This window comes from Carcharodon carcharias, chromosome 7 (assembly GCF_017639515.1).
Source record: "Carcharodon carcharias isolate sCarCar2 chromosome 7, sCarCar2.pri, whole genome shotgun sequence".
NCBI classification, from domain to species: domain Eukaryota; kingdom Metazoa; phylum Chordata; class Chondrichthyes; order Lamniformes; family Lamnidae; genus Carcharodon; species Carcharodon carcharias.
Window position 1 is genome coordinate 78,860,683 of NC_054473.1, and position 19,113 is coordinate 78,879,795.

The 19,113-nt window shown below is 43.9% G+C and overlaps 1 protein-coding gene across 1 annotated transcript in view; it reads left to right on the forward strand.

The window, feature by feature from the left end:
- The window catches only part of dnah1 (dynein, axonemal, heavy chain 1), a 524,711-nt gene that overhangs the window by 393,476 nt on the left and 112,122 nt on the right, over positions 1-19,113 (forward strand). Inside the window, exon 53 of the mRNA XM_041191637.1 lies at positions 4,622-4,807. Within this exon, the coding sequence (XP_041047571.1) occupies positions 4,622-4,807 (186 nt within the window). The remainder of the gene's footprint in view (positions 1-4,621; positions 4,808-19,113) is intronic.

Sequence of the window (19,113 nt, forward strand, 5' to 3'; positions counted from 1 at the left end):
GGAGGATTGTGGGGCTGGAGGAGATTATAGAGATAGCGTGGGGTGAGACCATAGAGGGATTTAAAAACAAGGGTGAGAATTTTAAAGTCAAGGCGTTGCTTGGTTGAGAACCAATTTAGGTCAGTGAACACAGGAGTGATGGGGCAACAGAACTTGATGTGAGTTAAGACACAGCAGCAGAGTTTTGGATAACCTCAAGTTTACGGAGGGTACAATATGGTAGACCAGCCAGGAGTGCATTTGGAATAGTCAAGTCTAGAGGTAATGAAAGCATGAAAAATTAAAGCATGAAAGGATCTCAGCAGCACTGAGCTAAAATGGGGCAAAGGCAGGCAGTGTTATGGAGATGGAAATAGATGGTCTTAGTGATGGCACAAATATGAGGTCAGTAGTTTAACTAGGGATTAAATGTGACACCAAGGTTGCAAAAAAAACTGGCTTAAACTCAGACAGTTGCCAGGGAGAGGGATGGAGTTGGTAGCTAGGGAACAGAGTTTGGAGTGGGGACAAAAAACAAAGGCTTCAGCCTTCCTAATATTTAATTGGAGGCAATTTATGTTTGTCCAGTACTAGATGTCAGATAAGCAGCCTGATCATTTATCAACAATGGAGGATTTTGAGAGAGGTAGTGGTGAAGTAGGGCTGGGTGTCATCAGCACACGTGAAAACTAATGCTGTGTCTTTGGTTGATGTTGAGGAGGAGGAATACGTAGATGAGAAATAAGAGGGGGCCAAGGATAGACCCTTGGAGGACATAAGCAGCAATGGTGTAGGAGCAGAAAGAGAAGCCATTGCAAGTGATTCTCTGTAATGTTTGGGATACTTTGCAATGTTAAAGAAACTATATAAATGTAATTTGTTTTTGTATATGTTAATTTGGGGCTAGATGACATAGTTACAGCCCCCAATATTATTTTCATCTCTTCCCATCACATTATCATTGGTTCCTGCTCCCGCCATCAACAAGAGAAAATTGTGACATCTCCAGTCAGAGTTTGAGTAAACACTATGAAAGAAGGGCCAGATTGGCCACAGCTATTAGTTAACATCGAAAGTCTTCAGTGGCAGATGTAAATCAGGTGGAAACATTAAACTGACTGCCACTAGTACCCCTCAGGGTCATTTATACTAATGGAACTTAAGTTATTCATTGTTCAGTGGGATTTTTTGTACGCAGATCAACTTTTTCATAGATCATCTGATAAAGTCTCAGTAAATGTCACTCTCCCAACACAACATCCCCTCAATTCGAAGTAGGACTATAACAAATCAAATTCTCTGTACAGAATATCACGGACACAATTGTCGGAAATAAATTCAAAATCTATTAGTTCAGACCTACTATCTCTTGAAAAAAAGCTAAGGAGACGATAAACTGTTTATTTTATCAGTCCTTTGTTTTCAAATTTATTTTGGAATTCTGAGGGAACTGCTCCAATTTAATCTCAGCTGTTTGGTATTATTTACCCCTCCCAGCTGAGGATTTAGAGGACATCACATAGGAGTGAGCAGGTTGTCGGGTAGGAAACCTAGGTAATGTGTTGGGCTTCCCAAAATTTTCATCCTGACATTGCTTTCTCCAGTGTTCTTCAGTAACCTGCCGCTCCTCAGGTAGTTTGAGGACAGTTTTGTCATTTCTGCCAATTAAAAAAGTTCATTAACTGCTTAAGAAGTGCCAAGCTAGCATACAAATGGTTAATTGTTTCTTAATTGGGTGACGTCTGGATTTTAAACAGATGAATTCAAAAATGGTGTGCATAAGAATCAAGATGGATGTCTGGCACCACTTTTAAGGTCTCTAAATTTAGAGAATTAAATTTTTTTTTTGTTTGATTGAAAATGGAATCTAACCAGAAAAGAGTTGGCTTGTTTGTGTGTCAGACATTGTTGCCATTCCATTTGAGGTACTGTGTGCATTTCTAGCCTCTTATCCACAACAATGTTATTGCCTATGAGAGGGTACAGAAGCCAGTAAAACATGATTATTGTGGCCATCAGAAATCTTTGTTATGAGGAAAGGTTAACAACAGTGATAAAATAAATTGCATTTATAGAGCATCTTTAACACAGTAAAATGTCCCCAAGGCTTCACAGGAACGTAGTCGGACAAAGTTTGACACTGGGCCACATAAGGAGACATCGGACAGGTGATCAAAAGCATAGTCAAAGGGATATGTATTAAGGACTTGTGTAAAGGTGGAGAGAAAGGTTGGGAGGTGGAGAGGTTTAGGGAAGGAATTGTATAGCTTAGGCACAGGCAGCTGAAGACAAGGCTACCAATGGTGGAGTGATTAAAATGTGGATGCACGATGAGGTCAGAATAGGAGAAGAGCAGTGTTCATGGAGAGTCGTAGAGCTGGAGGAGGTTGAAGGGATTGAGAGAGACAAGGCCACTGAGGGATTTGAATACAAGGGTGAGAATTTTAAATTCAAGGCCTTAGTGGACTGGGAGCCAATGTAAGTTGGCAAGCACAGGAGTGATGGGTGAACAAAATTTGCTGCAAGTTAGCATACCAACAGCAGAGTTTTTGATGAGATCAAGTTTACAGAGGATGGAAGTTAGGATGCTGCCCAACAGAACTTTGGAATAGTCAAGTCTGGAGGTAATTGCTGCAATTATACAGGGCCTTGATGAGACCACACTTGGAATATTGTGTGCAGTTTTGGTCTCCTTATCTGAGGAACGATGTTCTTGCTATAGAGGGAGTGCAGCGAAGGTTTACCAGACTGATTCCTGGGATGGCGGGACTGACATATGAGGAGAGATTGAGTCAATTAGGATTATATTCGCTGGAGTTCAGTAGAATGAGGGGGGATCTCATAGAAACCTATAAAATTCTAACAGGACTAGACAGGGTAGATGCAGGAAAGATGGTGGGGGAGTAAGAACCAGGGGTCATAGTCTGAGGATACAGGGTAGACCATTTAGGACTGAGATGAGGAGAAATTTCTTCACTCAGAGAGTGGTGAACCTGTGGAATTCGCTACCACAGAAAGTAGTTGAGGCCAAAACATTGTATGTTTTCAAGGAGTTAGATATAGCTCTTGGGGCGAAAGCGATCAAAGGATATGGGGAGAAAGCAGGAGCAGGCTATTAAGTTGGATTATCAGCCTTGTTCATAATGAATGGCAAAGCAGGCTTGAAGGGCCGAATGGCCTACTCCTTCTCCTATTTTCTATGTTTCTATGTAACGAAAGCATGGATCAGTGTTTCAGCAGCAGGTGGGCTAAAACAGTAATAGAGATGTGCTATATTACAGTGGGAGGCCCAACCCATTTTGAGGATCGAGCCTCATTAACCTGGAGCCACTGTGTTGCCCACCCCAAACGGATGCCCCAGTGGAACTCTCCAGCTTTGAGCTGGCACAATATCAAGCAGAATAGTGGCCACTCAGCTAGCAACATGGTGATCTAGGGAGGTTTACAGTCGTGGAATTGGAGGGAGAACTCAAAGCAGCAGCCTAGCCCCACAAAAATAAGCTTTTCACTTAACTTGAAAGGCCCCTGATTCTTCCACACCACATTTTGGGTTTTACTAATCAGCGTCCCAGCAGACACTTTGCCTCGGTAAGACCCTAAAATGGCTTTGGGTTCAGTGCAGGTCACGGGATCCCAATTTAAATGTACCCTTGAGGATCTTGCCTGAGTCAGAAGGGCACCAAATCCACCTTTGAAATTGATGGGAAAATGGCAACAGGGCAGAATTCCAGCCGTAAGTCTAATGCTAGGATTCTAACTCCAGTTGCAGCAGTTTCTGCTGGATCGATGAAATTAAAACTCACCCTAAGGTATCATTCACCCTCACTAACTACTTGTTCAAACATTACTGAGGAATGGGCCAGGAGCACCATACTGACCTTTTTATTCTTTAACAGGACAAGCACGTTGCTGGCTAGACCAGCATTTAATACCTATCCCTAAATGCCCTTGAGAAGGTGATGGTTAGCTGCCTTCTTGAACCACTATGGCCCACATGATGTAGGTTCACTCAAAATGCTGTTAGGAAGTTCCACAATTTTGACCCAGCAACAGTGGTCCTGTGTAACTTAAAGTGCAACAGAGAGGTGAGTTTCAGATGACATTCAAAGATTTACTGCAGAAGCCTTTCAAAGTTTTAAAAGGCCCACTGAGATCCTCTTGACCTAATCCACTTGAAGGATAATCAATGAAAGTGCCATACTGAATCTAACTATTTCAACAATAGCAGATGCTGTGATGACTGCATTGTTTCTCTTCAAAATAAGCAGCATTCATGTTAACTGAGGACATGAGGACTCGAAACGTCAACTCTTTTCTTCTCCGCCAATGCTGCCAGATCTGCTGAGTTTTTCCAGGTAATTCTGTTTTTGTTTTGGATTTCCAGCATCCGCAGTTTTTTTGTTTTTATTCATGTTAATGTGATCGTTATGCTGATTAGTTCATTTTTCACACTGTACAAACTAGTAGATAACTCAAAATTTAATGAGAGTTATTGCATGAATTGCACACTGTTGTTACTTCATCAGGAATTTTATTGACTTTTTGTGAAAACTTGCAGGTAAGGCCTATATTTACTGATATTCGGATTTGTAGAACTTTTGTTTACTTACACGCTGTTGCTGATAAGCCTCTTGTGTTCCAGGTTGATACTGCTATTGCAGAGGAAACACGAAAGGCCGTCAGTGAAGAGGAAGCAAAGGCTTCAACAAAGGCAGATGTAGCCCAGTCAATTGCTGACGATGCTCAAAAAGATTTAGATGAGGCACTGCCTGCTCTGGATGCAGCTTTGGCCAGTCTGAAGTCCCTGAACAAAAACGATGTTACAGAGGTGAACTTCCTGGTGTTTTCCTTATCAGTTACTTCCAATGTGCCCTGTAGCTTTCTCATATGGCTTTTGGGGATCATGTACCTGGTCACGTCAAACAAACGCGTTAGCTATTATAATCCAGAAGTCCAGTTGATGAAGGATAGAACTAGAGCCAATCTTTACACATTTTTACAGGTATTTATTTACAAAGCTACACATTGCAACCATTCACCTCATTACCAACAGCCACAATTTCAGTCTGTGTCTATTTATTTTGCAATGTGAATCCCCAGATAATGCCCTCCACTTACACACAATTAATATACAATTAACATCCAGAGTTGAAGCAAGTTGACCTCCATTTATGCTAAGAAAAATTAAATTTTCCCTTTTCTACTCCCTACGCAGTCCATAATCTCCAACCTGAGAACTCTGTACCATTCTAAAGGTGATATGTGAGAGTGGCTAGTGATCAATTTCCATCAGATCTCTCTCTTCCCTCACCTTTCTGATCTCTCCTTGTGCATTCTACAAGGTTGCACCTAGTATTATCACAAAGGCTGGAATTTTTTGAGTCCTTTAAAGACAGGTGCAGAGTTGGGTGGGGGGGGGGTGAAGGGGGAATGGTGCGGAATATCATGATGGAAGATGCCGTAAGGGAAGTGCAGCATCTTCATGCCAAATCCAAATTTTCTAAGGGTCATACGGCATGGTGGGAGGACAGCATGCTTCAATGTGGCAAGAAGATATTTAAGGCAGTTAATTGCCAATTGGAAGCTATTTTAAGGGGTATTTTGAATTTTCCAAAAGTGCATAGGAACCAAAGAGCTTCAGAACCTCAATATGCTGTCCTACCAATCCCAAGGTTCCCTACTCCACTGGTGTCAAGATAGCCAAGAAAGAGACCCTGTAGCCAATCTGGGCCTTTCCTTTGCACTATGACTTTTCTTTTGCAGCAGAACAAAGATGAACAATGTTAGTTACCTGACAAAGGCAAGCACAGCACCTAAGCTATAAGCAAACTAGCAGTTCTTGTTGAGGCACATGTGGCCACTCTGGAGCAATCTTGCTACAGTCTGCACTGACAGACAAGTGCCTGTTGACGAAGATGAAGCCATGCTTCTGACATCATATGCTGCTATCTGACCCCATTGCTACTGACTGGGTGGATGTTCCCTCTCCAACTACATCACCCTCACTTATGCCACGCAAAGGCCGAAGGGAAACAAGGTGTGAAGCATTCAGCTTGGCTGAACGAATAAGTTCACCCGCTTGCGGCACTACAGCCAGGTTCTACAGATGACCCCATGGCTGATCACCTCCTCTGTGGTCTCCATCCAAGATCCAAGGAGCTGATGAGCTACACCCCAGAATGTTGAAGGAAGTAGCTAGAGGGATAGTGGATGCGTTTGTGGTTAGCTTTCAATATTCTACAGATTCTGGAAAGGTTCCTGCAGACTCGAAAATAGCAAATGTAACCCCACTATTTAAGAGAGGGAGAGAGAAAACGGAGAACTACAGACCCGTTAGTTTGATGTCAGTAGTAGGATAAATGTTAGAATCTATTATAGAAGATGTGATAACTAGATACTTATAAAATAATATGATTGGGCAGAGTCAACATGCATTTGTGAAAGGGAAATCATGGTTGACAAACCTGTTAGAGTTTCTTGAGGATGTTACTTTTAGTATAGATAAAGGAGAACCAGCGGATGTGATGTATTTGGATTTTCAGAAGGCTTTTGATAAGGACCCACACAAGAGGTTAGTCAACAAAATTAGAGCACTTGAGATTGGAGGGAATGTACTGGTATGAATTGAGAATTGGTTAACAGAGTGAAAAAAGGTATTAAGAGTAAATGGGTCATTCTCAGGAATGCAGGCTATTACTAGTGGGGTACCACAAGGATCCTGGCTCACCGTGGATGGATGGACACCAAGCTGGGAAACTTGGTGCCCAAACCATCTCCCACACTGGCACTGACCAGCTGAGGTCAATGCCGATGTGAGGGCTTGATGGTCCAAGCGCATCCCCAGGAAGCCATGATTGGTCTCCTGGAGCAGCCTCTCCATGAGAGCCGTCACTCTCTCCCTGGAGGACGCATGGTGCTCGGTCATGTAGCTCATTGCATTGGCGACAGTCTGTGTAGTCTCCTCCACCACGGACACCAAGCCAAGCACAGCCTTGTGTATCTCCATCAGATGCTCCTGCACACCCTGCTGCCTTTCCTGCATTTGCTGCATCGCGGATGACTTCAGAGGGACATCAACAGCCACCGACTGAGCATGTGCCTGGTCCCCTGCAGTCCTCTAACTGCTGGCGCCATTGGCACACTCTGTCTCTACCAGCTCCTCCAGCAACTGTGAAGTGCCTCACTGCTGTGCCGCGGGACACTAGCTAATGTTCTAATTCCCACTGAGGTGCTAGAATCTTTGCTGGTGCCTGCCTGGCAGAGATGGCATGACGCTGGTGAGTCCGAGATTTCAGGGCCCTCAGGTGTGAGGGGGGGTTCCTGTGCCTCCTCCTCCTGGCCCTGCTCCACTGATGCCGAAAGGAAGAACAAGGACATTGGATCAGTTAACATAGAGACAATGTCATGTGTATCCTCGTCCCCTAGATCATTATGCACTCATCCTTCCATAAGCAATGGTCAAGCCATGTTACAAACTTCAATCACTGAACATTCAGCACTGCCATGGCTGTTGGAGGAACAATAATGATCTCACTACTGGGTATACATACCTGCCCGTGGCACCCAGCCTCACCGCCACTGGTGGACCTGGGTGTATGGTGCCTCTCCAACTCTAGGGCCTCCTGCTCAAAGCAGCTGAGAATTGCCAACTGGCCTGGCCCTGAGCCAGACCTCACCCATTCAGCGGTATTATGTGCATTCTTCCCAGAAAAGGAGAGAAGGGCATTGATTAGTGCTATTTGTACCTGGAATCTCTTCGTGGCCGGCCCACCCTAACCAGAGTGGGACATTGCAGGGCTCCAGTGCCTCCTCACCTCGCTGCTGCCGAACACTCACACAAAGATGCTAGGCCTGTCCCCTCCCCCCACTGCCCTTGGCCAAATGCTGCCTATATCACATTTGGCACCACTCGGTCTAATCTTCCATAGCAAGGAGGCGCGTAGAGCACAGAGGGCAGCAGATCGATCGTTGCCATGCCACCTTGAAGCTCCCCTGCCAGCATGTCATCACTCTGATGGGCTGAATGCCCTACTCCTGCTCCTACATTCCTATGTTCCAAGCTAACTTCATCAGGTCTCCTCCTATGGTCCCTGGGGAAGGCGGCTTCCCAAGGAGCCTAGAAGAGAATCTACAGAGAGACATCACTGAACAGTGTCTCGACTTGGGATACCTTCAGGCACCTTCTTCCTAAGGCCTCTAATTGATGGCAGCATGATTATTCAAAGCAGCAGGGTTGTTGATAGCAGGGTTGTTCAATGCAGCAGAAATATTCAAAGAGTACTGGCCACCTCCTCCAGCAGCGATCTGCCACTTCACTGGCCACCTCTGCTTCTTAACAGGTCGGTCCACAACTTCCTGGCAGTTAACTGGCCAATCACCTCAAGATTACTTCCTCCTGGTTGCTAAACTCGCAAGCAGCGGCAACATCCAATTCTGGGCCCACGTCAGATCCTCGGGCCTACCTGCAAAATCTAGTTCAATATCACTGTTGATAGTAATACAGTTTCTTAGACCGTAAGATGTAGGAGCAGAAGTAAGCCATTCGGCCCATCAAGTCTGCTCCACCATTCAATGAGATCATGGCTAAACTAATAATCCTCAACTCCACTTTCCTGCCTTGTCCCCATATCCTTGATTCCCTTACTGATTAAAAATCTGTCTATCTCAGCCTTGAATATACTTAACGACCCAGCCTTCTGCGGGAAAGAATTCCACTACCTTCTGAGAGAAGAAATTCCTCCTCATCTATGTCTTAAATGGGCGACCCCTTACTCTAGGACTATGCCCTCTGGTCCTAGACTCTCTCACAAGGGGAAACAACCTCTCAGCATCTACCCTGTCAAGCCTCCTAAGAATCTTATATGTTTCAATAAGGTCACCTCTCATTCTTCTAAACTCCAATGAGTACAGGCCCAACCTACTCAACTTCTCCTCATAAGAAAATCGCCCCCATACCCAGGATCAAACTTGTGAACCTTCTCTGGACTGCCTCCAATGCTAGTATATCTTTCCTCAGATAAGGGGACCAAAACTGTTTACAGTATTCCAGGTGTCGTCTAACTAGTGCCTTGTATAGTTTTAGCAAGACTTCCCAATTTTTATACTCCATTCCCTTTGAAATAAAGGCCAACATTCCATTTGCCTTCCCTATTAAATGGTTAACTTGTATGTTAGTTTTTAGGGATTCATGCACGAGGACTCCCAAATCCCTCTCTGCTGTAGCTTTCTGGAGTCTTTCTCCATTCAAATAATATTCAGCTCCTCTATTCTTCCTGCCAAAATACATGACCTCACATTTTCCCACATTATATTCCATCTGCCAGGTTTTTACCCACTCACTTAACCTGTCTATATTCCTCTGTAGACTCTTTGTGTCAACCTCACCACTTGCCTTCCCACCTATTTTTATGTCATCCGCAAACTTGGCAATAGTACTTTTACTTCCTTCATCTAAGTCATTAATATATATTATAAATAATTGTGGCCCCAGCACTGATCTGTGCGTCACTCCACTGGTTACAGGTTGCCATCCTGAAAATGCCTCCCTTATCCTAACTCTCTGTCTTCTATTAGTTAGCCAATCCTCTATCCATGCTAATATACTACTCCCATCACCATGGGCCCTTATCTTATTAAGTAACCTTATGTGCAGTACCTTATCAAACACCTTTTAGAAATCTAAATATATTACATCTACTGGTTTCCCTTTATCTATCCTGCTTGTTACCACCTCAAAAAATTCTAATAAATTGGTCAGGCATGATTTCCTCTTCATGAAGCCATGCTGACTCTGCTTGATTATAATATGCATTTCTAAATGCTCTGCTATAACATCCTTTATAACAGACTCCAACGTTTTCCCAATGATATAGGTTAAGCTAACTAGCCTATAGTTTCCTGTTTTTTTGTCTTCCTCCCTTTTTGAATAAGGGCATTACATTGGGACTTTTCCAGAATCTAAGGATTCTTGGACGATTACTACCAGTGCATCCACTATTTGCGGAGCTACTTCCTTTAATATCCTAGGATGCAACCCTTCAGGTCCAAGGGACTTAACGGCCTTTAGCCCCATTAGTTTCCCCAGTACTTTTCTTCTAGTGATAGTTATTGTGTTTATTTCCTCTATCCCTTTTGCACCTTGATTATTCAGTATTTTAGGCATGCTAGTCTTGTTTTCTACAATGAAGACTGATAAACTGATGCAAAGTATTCATTCAATTCGTCTGCCATTTCCTGGTTCCCCAATATTATTTCCCTAGCTTCATTCTCTAAGGGGCCTATGCTCACCTTGGCCTCTCTCTTTTTATATATTTAAAGAAGCTTTTACTGTCCATTTTTATATTACCTGCTAGTTTACCCTCAAAGTTTATTTTCTCCCTCTTTATTATTTTTTTGGTCATCTTTTATTGGTATTTAAAACTTTCCCAATGCTCTGGCTTACCACTAATCTTTGCCACATTGTATGTTTTCTCTTTCAATTTAAAACGTCCTTAATTTCCTTGGTTAACCATGGTTGGTTTATCCCCTTCCTAGAATCCTTCTTTCTCACTGGGATATATCTTTGTTGTGAGTCATAAATTATTTTCTTAAACATCTGCCATTGTTCATCAGCCTCTTTTTCTGCTAAACTCCTCTCCCAGTCCATTCCAGCCAACTTTGCCCTCATTCCTTTGTAATTGCCCTTGTTTAAGATTAGCATAGTTGTTTCCGACCTAAGTTTCTCACTCTCATACTGAATGCTAAATTCTACCATGTTACGGTCACTGTTTCCTAGGGGATCCTTTACTCTGAGATCATTTATTAAACCTACCTCATTACACATTACTAGATCCAAAATAGTCTGATCCCTGGTTGGATCCACAACATATTGTTCGAGGAAACAGTCCTGAATACACTCTATGAATTCTTGCTCGTGTCTACCTCTGCCAATTTGATTTTTCCAATCTATATGAAGATTAAAGTCATCCATGATTAATATATGGCCTTTTTTACATGCTCTCATTATCTCCTGATTTATTCTCTGTCCTAGAGTATAGCTACTGTTAGGGGACCTATAAACTACTCCCACCAGTGTCTTCTTCCTTTGTTATTTCTTACCTCCACCCATATGGATTCTACGTCTTCCGATCCAAGATCATTTCTTGCTATCGCACTTATTCCATCTCGTACTAATAAACCTACCCCACCACCCTTTCCTTCCTGCCTGTCCTTTCAAAAAGTCACCTATCCCTGAATATTTAGTTCCCAGCTTTGATCTTCTTGTAACCATGTCTCTGTAATGGCTATAAGTTCATACCCATTCACCCCTGTGCCATTAATTCATTTATTTTGTTCCGAATACTACGTGTGTTTAAGTAAAAAGCCATTAATTTTGCCTTTTTACCATTTTTTTCTCCCTTTGACCTTATCTGCTGTTTTTTTATGTTTCTACATTCTGTCCCTTCCTGTCACACTCTGGGTGTCATTATCTAAATAGCTGCTAAATAGCAATGTTGCCATATCCTTTTGCTTTGTTAGCCTACATATCCCCTCTCCAGAACCCTCCCCCACCCCCTATTTAGTTTAAAGCCCTCTCTATAGCCCTAGTTATTTGATTCACCAGGACACTGGTCCCAGCACGGTTCAAGTGAAGTCCGTCCCACCGGAACAGCTCCCTTCTACCCCAGTACTTGTGCCAGTACCCCATTCTGAATTGAAACCCATTCCTCTCACACCAATCTTTGAGCCACGCATTTAACTCTTTGACTTTATTTACCCTATGCCAGTCTGCCCGTGGGTCAGGTAGTAATCCTGAGATTACTACCTTGGAGGTTCTCCTTTATAATTTCGCTCCTAACTGTTGAAATTCTTTCAGCAGAATATTCTTTCTAGTCCTATCAGTATCATTGATACCAACATGGACAACAACAACTGGATCCATCCCCTCCCACTCCAAGTTCCTCTCCAGCCCTGAGGAGATGTCCTTAACCCTGGCACCGGGCAGGCAACACAGTCTTTGGGACTCACGCTTATGGCTGCAGAAAACAGTATCCATCCCCCTAATTATACCGTCCCCTACCATTACTACATTCCTATTTCTTCCCTCCACTTAAAAGGCTCCCTGTACCATGGTGCCATAGTCAATTCATCCTCACTGCAGTCCCTGCTCTCGTCCACGCAAGCTGCAAGAACCTTGTAGTTGTTGGACAGTTGCAGGGGCTGAGGATCCTCGAATGCTACCCCCGGGCCCCCAAGCCTGCGTCACCTCCAATCACACCCTCCTGTCGCTGATCACAGACCAAATTTGAATTACCTAATTTGAGGAGTGTGACTGCCTCCTGGAGCAAAGTGTCCAGGTAACTCCTTATTTGGCTCCCAGTGTCTAGTTTCAACAGCTTCTTCAATGGCATCATTCATCGCAGAAACAATGGCCAGAATTTTCTGCATCTGTTGTCGGCAAATGTCACGGCAGGCACAAATGGACAATATGGCAAGAAGGTAAAAAATTAGTTTTGCGCCATCATAAAACCAGTTTGAAATCATCTGCTCCACCCATAATGGAGGGCCACATTTCCTACTGTCCAACGTCGGGAACTTAATTTTAATGCATTTGCATCTCATCATTGTGGTCGCAAACCGGAACCATCCCCTCGTGTCAAATTTACCTCCCACACTGGTGTGACTTACAACTACCTTCAAAAGGCGTGCACCTGGTGAGCTGAACTTCTAGGGGAACTTGGAGGGGAGTGCACACAACCTTGTGCAGTACTTGTGAGGATCGCCAGTAGGACATCAAGGAAGAGGCGTGGCGTATTTGGTGGGGTGGCACAGGCAAGTTGCTTTTTCCAAGCTGGCTTTCAGTGCAAGGCCAGGACAAGGGCTCCACTGCAGGTGGGGCCAGTGGCAAGGCCGCACAGACTGAAGGAAGTACTCAAGCATATGCCGAAGGAGGTGGGGGGCGGGTAGAGAGTGAGGAAAGCAGCCATGCACTTGGAAAAGCTTGTCAACATAAGTATAACTGGGCCTCCATGTTGTCCAAAAGGCATCCCAGGGATAAGTCACTAAATCAGGGGGCTGCAATCTTCTTGGCTTTTGGGGCCATGTCTTCACTGGAGCAGCCCTGGACTGCAAGCAAGGAGAACTATGCATGCGGCTGCAGTTTAAATATGGTGCCTGGAGTGAGGCAGCAGCGAGGTAATGGCGTGGCGAGCAAATTGGAGGCCGGTCACCAGCAATCGGGCATGTTTCCCATGACTGCATAATTTATGAGGTGGGAAGGGGACGATACAGTGCGAAAATCCACCATTGCGGCTGGCGGGTAAAATGTCTTTTATCACACCTGTTTGGGCAGAATTGCCCCTGACTTGCACTATGTAAACTATGCATCAGGAAAATGGAAATTTAGAACAAGTTAAAATCATTTTAAACTTTTTTTTGTCTTTCCAATTTCTCTCCTCTCTTCTCCTGAAGGCATTGACTGTTCTCTGTGAAGGTACAGTACCATAGTTAACTTTCCCAAGTGACCGATATTGACTAAAATCTTTACAGTGAGTGTCAGCAGGTCTTCCAAGTCTAGTTCTATCCTGAGTGGCCACATACCTGAAGAGTTGATTGTTCCTAATCCAGGGCTGGTTGGAGCAGCCTCAGAAAGCCCAAGTTGAAATCAGCTAATCTTGGAAACTTCCTTATCTGTATGGTTCAGAGACATTCTTCTTAAGTAATTGGTAAAGTAATTCTTGAAATTATTTAAATAGTTGCAATTGGATTAATATTAAAGCAGAAATCTATCTCAGGGGATAGTTATTTTGTAACTCCCTCCCTTTTACCATTAAGCTGGCGAAATACTTGAATCTTATTTCCATTGGAAATAAGTAAAGTAACACTGACCAAATATATTTGTGCATTTTCTACTGTTGTTAATGGCAGGAAGGAAACCTTCAAGATTAGAATGATTAAATGTTCCATCAGAACCTCCTGGACCAAACCCAAAGGGCAGAATTTTAACTTTTTAAGGTCAGGGATGGGTTTGGGAAGCAAAAGTTAAATCCCTAAAATGCCAGCATGCAGTACTCAACATGATCCCGACATGATCCTGCTAATTTCCAGGTTTTACCAGAGTGCATTCCCAGGCAAGCAGGAAACCTCTGTGGAACTGTCAGATCAGTTATTCAAATATTTAAATAACAGCGAGTGCACAGGTATCCCAAGCTTTTTAGAATTTGCCAGAGTCAACAAGTAGACAACACAGCAGGGTGAGATTAATAAGTGAAACTGATAGACTGGAAAGTCTTTGAAGGGTGAAAGTGCATAGCTGCTGCCCTAAGTGAAAGGGTTGTGCTCACAACACCTGTGCTGAGAGCATGCTTACTACTTTACAGGTGATTTCTAACTTTTTGGAACTCATTTCTCCTATTTTGGACTTTTCCGTCTTTGACCTGAACTTCCACGCTGTCATCCTGCAATGGGAGCAGCTTATGCAGCTTTGATGAGGAACAAGAGGAACAATTACACCAACATCAAAAGCACCAGCAGGAGCAACAACAACCATAGCAATTGCTTCTCCACAGCCACATGCTTCTCCACAAAACACAGGATGGACACAGAGCATCAACTTGAAGGAGGCTGCACCTCCCCAGCACAGCCAGAGGATCAGCTTTCTTGACATGATGGAGTAAAAATGCCACAGGAGGCTCATGCCATGTCACTGCTGACATCTGTAGCTGCCTGAAAAAGGTGTTCCTCCAGGAGGACCATATGGGATGCATCACCCGCAGCCATCATGGTCACGGTAGCCCTGAATTTCTTTGTCTCTGGATCGTCCCAGGGCTCTACTGGTGACATCTGCAGGATTTCACAATCAGCTGTCCACAATTCTATCTCCCAGGTGCCTGATGCCATATTTGCCAAGCCGCCACTTCTATCCATTTTGATACTGAGGAGGTCAATCAAACACAGAGGGCTCGCACATTTGCTGCAGTGGCTGGAATCCCACAGGTATAGGAAGGCATTTATTACACACATGGTAATTAAGGCACCCTCATATCCTTCTTGAGTATTTATCAATCAGAAGAATTCCACACTATCAATGTTCATCTGGTATATTACCATGGGAAGGTTTTTATACTGATGTGTGTAAGATATTTTAGAACCTATCATGATTCCCACATTCTGCAACAGTCACATCTCTCACAGCTGTTCACACCTCACAGAGGAATAAGTGGCTCCTTGGAGACAAGTGCTACCCTCTGAGAACCTGGCTGGTGATACTTATGAGGAATCCTATCACTGATGTAGAGGAAAAATACAACAGGAGCTACAGGAGGGTGATCATTGAGCAAACCATTGGATTGCTGATGATGCAATTCACATGCCTGGACAGATCTTGGGCAGCCTTCAGTTTGCACCAGCAAATGTGTCGACAATGATAGTTGTTTACTGTTCCTTGCACAACATGGTGCTGCAGGAGGAGAAAGTGCTGACTGTTCGGCTTCCCAGGGGGAGCAGGAAGAGCCTGATGTGGCCAGGGTGCCTGCTACAGGATAGAATTATAAGCTTTGTAACTGTGAGGAATGGGTGTGAGATAGCACTAAGAAAAAAGTGAGTGTGAGTGTTGGGGGTCCAGACGGGGATCTGAGCAGGTGCCTCAAAAGAAAGGAAGAGTGCAGCTGTAAGGTGTATTGGTCTGAGGCATGCAAAGTGCTGGGGAAGTCAGTGTTTTGGTTGGCATCTGAAAGTGGGACGTCACTTACCTTTCCTGCCATTGTGAGGTAATTGAACCTCTAATGGCACTGTAACCATGTTCTAGGGACCACACTTCTACTGCTAAGTGGTTTTGAGACTTCCAGCTATGCCTGTTTGATTTGTGCCTCTTGCCCCCAGCTGTGGGAAACTGTGCTTCTCTTTTGAGCCCCCACCATCTCCAGCATTACCTCAGGGAAGAATCAGAGAACAGGGGGAATACCCTTCACTCATCTCACTTCCATTGTCTTTCTTGCAGAACCATTCAGATCCAATGCCGGATGCAGCCAGTCTGACCCCTGCCCGGGTTCCTTTAAATAGGGACACTTCCACTGACAGGTGCAGGTTGTCATTAAGCCCACACTCTGATTGTTTGGGAAACCTGGAGATGGGATGATAATGCTGTGACTGAGATAAACAACCACAACAAAGTCTGTTGCTGCACCGTTCAGGTTCCTATCCCATCCAAGCAGCTCAGTTCCATTTAAATTCTGCACCAGATGTTAGATTTCAAAAATAACTAAGACTAATTGAGTGATCCCCTTAGATTTAATTCTGTCTTCCAAAGAAAGTGTGCCAGGTATGATTCAGATACAATGCTAATAACAAAGGAGGATAGCACGTAACTGGCAAAGACTTCTTCATTCATCACCATTCACCTACCTAACTGTCCCTCTTGTTGAAAGGCCACAGAGTTAGATCTCAGTATTTTTCAATATTGATTGTTGTACTTTGATGTGCTTTGCTTCATTTCTCCTGGGAAAAGACTGATTGTGACTGTGGTGGGAGGGGCATGCACTTGATGTGGGAAGAGGCCACAGGACTGATATCATGACATTAATGGTGTCACTGCTTGCTATTTTTCTCCTTGGTAACTTGATTTTATCATGCAAATTATGAAAGATCTTTCCTTTATGAAGAATGAAGATGAACTAAATAAGTAATCTGTCTACAATATTCTCTTTCATATTGTTATCCTCCAAATTTGTCAAGCTCCTTCTCACTTCCTCACAAATTTGGAGTAATATTTACATAAGTACAAGAAGTCTGAGACTGTGGCAGGTTTGTGATGCAGAAAATTGATGCATGTATTTCTAAAGGTTGGGTGCTAAAAAAGCAATGGTTTAATTTTTTATGTAATTATTATGCTTTGAATGTAAACCTTTAGATTTACTGCATTAAAAAAACCAAGAAAAGCGATTTCAAAGGAATATAATGTAACTTATACCTTCCTGTGTGTTTTTTAAATAAGCCTTTCCTTTTCATCCCTATTTGGAAGATTCGCCTGCTCAAATTATTCAGCACTTATATAATTGCAGTCACACAGTTACAAATTTTAATCAATTTTCTTATCTGACACAGTCTTATCAACAGATACATTGTCTCTATGTAACAAATCCTGTTCATCACACAAAGCACGTTTTCTCACAGTTTTATACAAGGACATAAACAAATCAGTCAGTGCAACTGCACACTCCGTGTCTATCAGCGATATATATTTGGGACACCATTAGTGATGTCCGTTTTCTGGATGTATTTATTTTACTAAATATATTTAATTATAATGTATGAAAAGTTTTGTCACTGTGGCTCAGAACACTTAGTTAATTTATGGCATCTTACTGATGTCATTCAAGTTATTTATTGTTCAGGAACTGAATGGTACATGGTTTAGACATCAGTCTTTTATCATACAAACCTTGGATTGAAATCTAGCCCAAGCAGATTGGGTGAGTCACCTCTGCCTGTTTGTTGAAGAGAATTTGGATAGTTTCATTTCAGTTCTAACTGGGCATACACCCATAGCATAAAATGATCCCTAACTGGCAATCCCACTCAATGCAGACACAGGACGGCTGGTGTGAAAGTTGGAAAAATGTGATAATAGCGCTGTTAGGCTTGAAGTTGGGGTTGAGGAAAATTATTGATGTGGAATAGGGATAGCCCTACATTGCATCTAACTGTGCTGTGCACATTATTGACACTGGAACTGAAAACATTCCATTTCTCAACACTAATATCCTTCACCTTGATGAAAACATCAAAAACGGGATAAATAAAAAGAGAAAATGCTGGAAATACTCAGCAAGTCAGGCTGCATCTGTGGAGAGAAGCAGAGTTAACGGGTGGAATCGTCCCAGATTTGCACTAAATGCCTGGTGGGTAAAACATCGTTTTACCTGCCAGCCGCAATAGCAGCTTTTCATGCTGTATTGTCCCAAACCCGCCGCATTAATTATAAATTCCCTGGAAACACGCCGTTTCCATGGTGGGTGGGCTCTCATTCGCCGGCTATGCCATCACCTCGCTGCTTCATCATTCCAGGCACCATATTTAAAGTCCAGCTGCGCACACGTCTCTCAGTGCTTCCAGCCCATGACTGCAAAGAAGAAGACATGACTTTGAAAGGCAAAAGGACTGCAGCCCCTAGGTTCAATGACGCGTCCCTCGAATGCCTTTTGGACGAGGTGGAGGCCCACCATGATGTGCTCTACCCCATCCCCCCGGCCCCCCGGTCTGGCCACAGGATGGGCAGCCACCTCATTAATCCGGCTTGGGAGGCGGTGGCAGCGGTGGTCAGCACTAACGCCCAGCAAAAGAGGACAACCACCCTGTGCCAGAAGAGGATGAATGATCTCCTCCAGAGAAAGCCACTCATCTCATCACTCACAGCTTACACACACTCACAAACCCATACACATCCACAGGGCCCTCACTCACTTCCAGTTCAAGCGACATCACCATTCACTCTCTCAAACACACCTTCATTGTCCTCATCCCGTCCATGGGACCACTCACCACCCACACATGCCAGGCATACTTGTCATCTGGCCCAGCAAGTGTCCTGCTTACACTCTCTCCATCTCTATGCAGGACATGCTGGGACACAAAAGGGAGAGGTCACTTATCGGCAGAGGGATGCCTAAAATCAAGGTCTTCAGAGACTTTGAAAACAGAGCTTTTCCAGCTGGCTGGCGAGGACCAGTCCTGTGCTGTCGATGAGGTCAGCAGTGCCCTACAAATGAGGATCCAGCTGTGCAACATCCATCAGACAACCATGCTGTGAGTGATGTATCCTGTTTCACAGGCACTTGCACTAATTATCTCTTCTTGCTTCCGCAGGCACATCTGCCAAACAACCGATGGGGTTCATGACCCAGAGCCTCTAATCAAGCCCCGAAGAGATTCTGAAGAGGAATCTGAAGGCACCCTCCTTGAAGTCCCATCACAACACTCACCCACACCCTCCACCAGCACAGAGACACACACCTCAGTGGGACCTAGCTTTAGAGTAGCCTTGGAATCACAACCTGGTGAGCACGTGGCACTTTCTGATCCACAGCAGGTGGCGGCAGGGACTTCCCAAGTGTTCAGCACTAAGAGGACTGCTGGAGGACAGAAATTTGCTGAGTCTGA